Raw genomic sequence first — 6,575 nt, forward strand, 5'->3', positions numbered from 1 at the left:
AACTTAAAGCAGAAAGATTACAAATATTGTCTTAATAATAAATCCCTTGTTTTAAGTTTCTGATTATGGGTGACAGATAATAGCTGGAACTTCAAATGCCGAGCGACAAATTTTCACCTTCGGAATGGGGTGATTTTGTGCATGAACAATAGTAGTTAGTTTGTAATTAGTTGCTGTATATTTTTGTCCCAAGGAAGGAAAGTATGTATCCTTATTTCTCTTGTGTAATACTGTCTGGTATCTCATCTCACAGGTTAATCTCAGTAGTTTGGGGGAAAACAATTTTTATATACATTTTAAGTTGATTTTCTCGCACATTCCAGTAACTTAAAAACTATCCTGTTTCTGTAAATGTTTCAGAATAAAATAAGCTCTTGATTTAAAAATACTTATTTCACAATATTTCAGATACATCGTGTGACGAAAGGCTGGATTCTTCATTGTTTTTGTCATACTCACAGGCAAATGGTGTGCCACAAGAGTCGAAGTTAGCCACATACATGGTAAAGTGTGTTATACAACATTATTTATTTTGAATGTAACTTGTGTTTGATTACTTGTCATATTTGTTACTGATTCACTAAAAAAAGCAGTGGTCAGTATTATGTTACCCAACACCTAAAATGTCAGAAGAATTTAGTTTTGAGATCATATTGTTTCCTTTTACTACATCGAATGTATCAAATAAAGGTAGGAAAGATAATACACCATGTATTTGCTGTGAAGTATGTTGTAGTAGGGAAGAATTGAAGTAGAATATTAAATGCATTTGTTGAAAATACTAAGAGGTTTGACATATTTGAAGTTTAATATAGAGAATTTTGAGCACAAAAGGAAATATGTGTGACTCACGAGGACATGACCTCAAATGAGGTCAAAATACTCCACAATAAAAATTCTCGAAGGTTCAGCAGGAACGTGGAAGAGGGACCCTTTTTTTAGTAGGCTTATCCATTCCACACCATCCCCAAACTAAATTCAGGGAGGTCATATTTGTAAGGAAGAGACTAACAAAATATAGTGCAACTAAGGAACACACAATTTAGTTAAGGAACAATAATATAGAAAGTTCTCAGGTCCTGATGCAAATTTCCATTTATGGGCAACCGTAACATTCTTTTGTAGCAGTAAATAAGCTTTCATTTCTAACAATTTGATGTACAGGAGTGTTACTCAAGGTGTGTGTTTCTGTGCAATTAATTGTGGCCAATTCATTTGGACGACATGAGGTAATGAAAATGCAGATTTTGTATCTTACCGTGTGATGTATGTATGATGTAACTCAATTTACTTACCTGAATCCGAAGAATTGATAAAAACCGAATGACACTGACCAGAGTTAACTGTTTTCTGGTCATCACCATCTGTAGCTAGTCATTACACACACACACACACACACACACACACACACACACAAAGGTTTCTTGAAGTTGTGTAGGAACTCTGCCTTTGGTTTCCATATCCGTATCCTTCTTATGTTCTAGATTTTTTCATTGAAGCTGTAATGATGTCTGTGAAGGTCTTGTTTCTTTTCCCGCTATGTAATGAACCCTGTCACCTGAATCAGTTTGTCGACTCTCCTCCTATGAAGCTTGTCATTCTCTGGTAAAGGTATTCCAAGAGAGTGTGTGTGTGTGTGTGTGTGTGTGTGTGTGTGTGTGTGTGTGTGTGTGCGCGTGTGTGCGCGTGTGCGTGTGCGCACGTGTGATGATTCTGTTGTTTCAGGTCCTTTAGCTTTACCATCTGTTCACTTAGCACTGCACTGCACTGTGCTGATGTGAACGCAGTCATTCCATACACTGCTTTCAGCCTTCAATAAATTTAAATTGGGGCAACACATCCTGCTGTTAGGCATTCGATTACAACATGTTGCTTCAGTTGCAGTGATGAGCTATCCTGAAACGGCCTTTTCCATCTGCAATAACTACCTAATTAATCACAGCAGTATTTTGTGACTAATTGAGGTTGTTGCAGAGATTCCATGGAATGTGTTGCAAGCTGGCACTTGCAAGTGCTGTCGTTTATTTGTGGTACATTACTTATCATCCAGCCCTCACATATTTTATAGTTTTGGATGCAGTATCAGCATGTTACAGGTGACTGTAAATATCTGAGGAAATTATCTGGTTGTGTACTCTGCAAATCCAGATCATGAAAAGTACAATGGCCAGAAGAGCAGTGTGCTGACCTGCGCCCCTCCATACCACATCCAGTGACTCCATTGGAAGAGGATGACATGGCATTCATCCATTACTGACAGTCCTGCCAGGGCCTGTGGACAGAGCTAATGTTTGTACTCCACAAGTCACTGTGAAGTGCATGGCAGACGATACTTCCATGGCTCTACGTAGTAATTTCTTCCCACACCATTCATGTATGGAGCAGGGGAAGAACGATTAATCAGATGCCTCTGTGTGCACTGTAATTAATCTAATCTTGTTTTCGTGATCCCTACAAAGGAATGTGTATGGGATTGTAATATATTCCTTGCTTAATTCTGGTTCTTGAAACTTTGTAAGTTGGATTTTGCAGTATGTTTAGTGTCTTATTTCCAAGCATCTGCCAATTCACCATTTTCTTCATCCTTGTGATTGTATTCCTTAGGTCAGACAAACTTGTGACCATTACTGCTGCCTTTCTTTGTATATATGCAGTATCCTTCATTAGTCATATTTGGTATGAATCCTACATATTTGACCAGTATTATATTATTGGTGCCACAAGTGTTTTGTAAGCAGTTTCCTTTGTAACCTGGTTAACTGTGAGTGTCATACCTCTGAATCAAAGTCTGCCTCCTGCTTTACCTGTGACTGAGCCTTTGTGATGATTCCATTTCATATCCCAAAAAATTGTTACACTCAGATGTTAGTACAAGTTGACTGATTCCAGTTGCAGCCTTTTGTTATTGTAGTTATACAATACTACATTTTTTTATGTTGTGTGTAGAGCAGGGTTTTATATTTCTGGATATTGTTCTTCTTTGCACCACTTTAAAATCTTATCAGTATCTAACTGAATATTCGTGCAGCTATTTATAAACAGTGCCTCATTATAGGTAACTGCATAATGATAAAAAGTTTAAGGTTCCTAGTAATATTGTCTACTAGTTTGTTAATATGTTTCATGAACAGCAAGGGGTCCAATACACTTCTCTGGGGCAGGTGAAGTTACTCTTACATCTGTTCATGACTCTTCATCCAAGATAGCATACTTCAGTCTTATATTGTACTTTCATTTGTATGTGTTTCAAAATTTCATGAAATAAAATTGTCAGTCGGGCTTGGAATGATCCATATTTTTGGAATCTGCGCCAAGTGACATGAAGATCATTCTGTTCAGTAGTCTTCTTTACATTTGTGCTCAGAATATTCTACAACAGATGGATTGCAAAATGTTTTTTAAAGTCTGGTAGACAGTGCTTTCTTCTAACAACTGGGCACAATTTTTTGTTCGAGGGATCTGCAGTAGATTATGATTACAATAGGGCTTCACCCAGTCTCAGATTCTGCATAGGATCTGATACATATTATATTTGGCCCTGGAAATTTATTCAGTTTTATCATTTTTAGCAGTATGTCAATGCTGCCAAAACTAATATATGTGTCATTCATCTTTGCATTTCTGTAAGAATAAAGGAGGGACAGAACTGTGGTGTCCTCCTTTGTAAAGACACATTTGAAAACAGAATTAAATGTTTATGCTTTTGCTTTGAAATCCACAATTTCAGTTTGTTTTATCTATGGGTGTCTCAACACTACTGGCAACTTTTACGCAATTCTGTTTACAGGTCCATATGATTGACTATTGAACGTTGAATGCTTCACAAGATGCAATGTTTTGGTGCAAGGACTGTGAGCACAGTCATTAAATACGTACAGGAAGTTCTTTTTATTAATGTTCATGAGTGTGCTACAAGATTGTGCACAAAAAAGAACACCCGTTTACTGACTTGCAGTATGAGGAAAATCATCAGACTTGTTCCAGTGGCTTCCAATTATTTGTGACTGTTGGGAATCCCAGCAACAACTACTGTGTAATTCACTGTTGTTATGGAATTGGTGTAATCAATGTTCATACAACACTTTTGTTCTGTTTTGACTGTGGCTGTTACAAAGACCATTGTCTCCAGACAAAAAGTTTCAAAAACTTGTTACTTTCCACTTCATAATATGCTAAAGCCTTTGTAAATTCCATTGTTTGCAGTTATGTGACTGTTGCTCTTCAATTTATGTACACAGTGAACATTTTTTCCTTTGGGTTCGAAATTTGGTCTTATAGTAAATGATAGGCTGCGTACTCCTATAACAAGCATCATTTCTACTATCGTCAGGTGGACCTTCCTCCTCATCTTATCAGTTTGATGTGTGATATGGTGGAGTTTCTAGGATGTCAGTGATGGCACTTTTCACAGCACCTCATTTCTTCACAAAGATTTTATAACGAAGTATGACTGAAGATTTTCTACACATTATGTGCAATGATATAAAATTTTGTGACTACATGTTTCACAACCGCACATAGCATCTGCCCCCCCCCCCCCCCCCTTTCATGCACTTAGTCGCTAACCAAATGCAATTTCACACAAAATGTAATTGTTTGGTCGAGCTCCACACTCCACCCATCTGACATGGAAGCCTTAGCCTGACTGCAGATCATTACTTGTCCCAGCAGAGCTACCTTTTAGCATATGACATTTCTTACACTAGTGTATTTGCTAATAGAATTGAACCTCCATTATAGATGTATTCTTGGGGTCATTTACCTTCATGTCAGTAGCATAGAGCAAGTGATGTTCCAGTGCCATGACTTTTTAGTGGATGTTTTAGTAAGTTTCTATCTGATGTTTTAAAGAGTTAATATAATCTTTGATTTATTACAATGTAATAAGATTAGAACTACAGAACTTTTGTTATATAGCTGAAGAAAGTATATCCAAAGTGAACGTAAAAATAGAAAAATTTCCTGCTCACAAAGTTGAATTGTAAATACGCACAAGAGCTTATTTTTCTGTACAAACTTTTTCTTCAGCAGACAACAATGCGTAAATATTGGAGGAAATATAAATACCCAGTAATTAATGATTTTATCTCCCCGGACTCTTGGGGTAAGGAAGAAATTGGCGGATAGGAAAAGAAGAAAATTTTCAAATAAATGTCAGCTGCATAGATTATACAAAAAAGTGAAAAGTGGCAGAGAAAGACCCTCCAAGTTAGAGTATGAATCAACTTGGAAATATGAAAGTAGTTGAGATAAAAGACGGGCAGTGTTAGAAGAGGAGGAAAGAAGCAGCAGTCAGAGAAAAGGACAGACAACAAAACTGCTAAGACTGCTAGAAAGGTTAAAATAAAATAACTAAATTTAAAGGAATGGAAAGATATTGTTAAAAATGAGAGTGTAGGATAAAAAAGAGGTAGGAAATAATAAGAAAGATTATATTGGCCAACATCAAGCATGTGCTGCAGTACAAGCTTTTACTTCTAAAGTTTTGAGTTATCAGTGCAGGGAGGAATAATCTGAATGATTCTCACAGTTAAGAGAGCACTAATGTAATGCTCTATAATAAATCTGCATTTTTCTCTGGTATGCTTATGTCATTGCAGGTGAATTTTAAGATGGTTCCTCCGAGTGGGGCACAACCACCTTTCCTGTTCACACCCAACCCATATAATGCTACGTCTATGTTAGAAACTTTTTATTCCCAATCATCTTAATTTTTCTCTATACTTTTTAGCCATTAAAGAGGAATCTGCTCTTGCACTTTTAAATAGCCCACAATTCCTTGAAGTGCCCACTCCCTCCCACCCAGCATCCATGCATTCCATTTTTAATATATGCTTTGATTTGGTCAATGCATGTAATGTAGTGTGAGAAATGTGAGGTGTGATAAAAAAGAAACGGGAATTTTTAAATGTCTTATACTGTATAAATGAGATTTTATAATTGTTTACCTTGTAAACACGTTTTCCTGATGTATGTTTGCATTTTCAGCTGCTTTGATTGTTTAGTTTATGCTTGATAGTTAAAAAGGTTATACTTGTTTTCGAGTGCTTGGCAGATTTTTACTTTTGAAAAGATGGAACAAAGAATTTGCATTAAATTTTGCTTGAAAAATGGAAAAAGTGCAGCACAGCCATGGTTTTCGGCAATTCTACAATGAGTAAGACAAGTGCTTAACGACTAGTACAAACATTCCAAAGAGGTTCAAGAAGACATTGAGGACAATGACTGCCCTGGACACCCTATCACATCAGTTACTGATGACAATATGGAAGGAGGAGCTGAAGACCATAACAAAATGTGAGTTCCAGAAGTAGTTCCAAGATTGGAAAAAGTGCTGGCACAAGTTTATTATATCTTAGGGCGATTACTTTGAAGGGGACAATGACAATGTTGATGAATAAATAAAGATTCTTTAAGAACAACAAAAATTCTCGTTACTTCTTGATCACACCTCCTGTAAAAGATGAAATAGTCACAAGTACACAAAACACGGACATTTTGTAATTGGTGACTTTTGTAACCGTTCAAGAAATATCATTAGATTTTGTCAAGTGGTTGCTTCTCATTTTATAAGT

The 6,575-nt window shown here is 36.5% G+C and overlaps 1 protein-coding gene across 3 annotated transcripts in view; it reads left to right on the forward strand.

Annotated features, from left to right (window-relative positions):
* LOC126259309 (PAN2-PAN3 deadenylation complex subunit PAN3) overlaps positions 1-6,575 on the forward strand; it is a 129,618-nt gene that overhangs the window by 1,979 nt on the left and 121,064 nt on the right. For all 3 annotated transcript variants that reach the window (XM_049955986.1, XM_049955983.1, XM_049955985.1), the window contains exon 2: positions 409-503. In XM_049955986.1, the coding sequence (XP_049811943.1) occupies positions 501-503 (3 nt within the window). In that variant the 5' untranslated portion in view covers positions 409-500. The remainder of the gene's footprint in view (positions 1-408; positions 504-6,575) is intronic.

The sequence above is a fragment of the Schistocerca nitens genome, chromosome 5 (assembly GCF_023898315.1).
Source record: "Schistocerca nitens isolate TAMUIC-IGC-003100 chromosome 5, iqSchNite1.1, whole genome shotgun sequence".
Taxonomy (NCBI): domain Eukaryota; kingdom Metazoa; phylum Arthropoda; class Insecta; order Orthoptera; family Acrididae; genus Schistocerca; species Schistocerca nitens.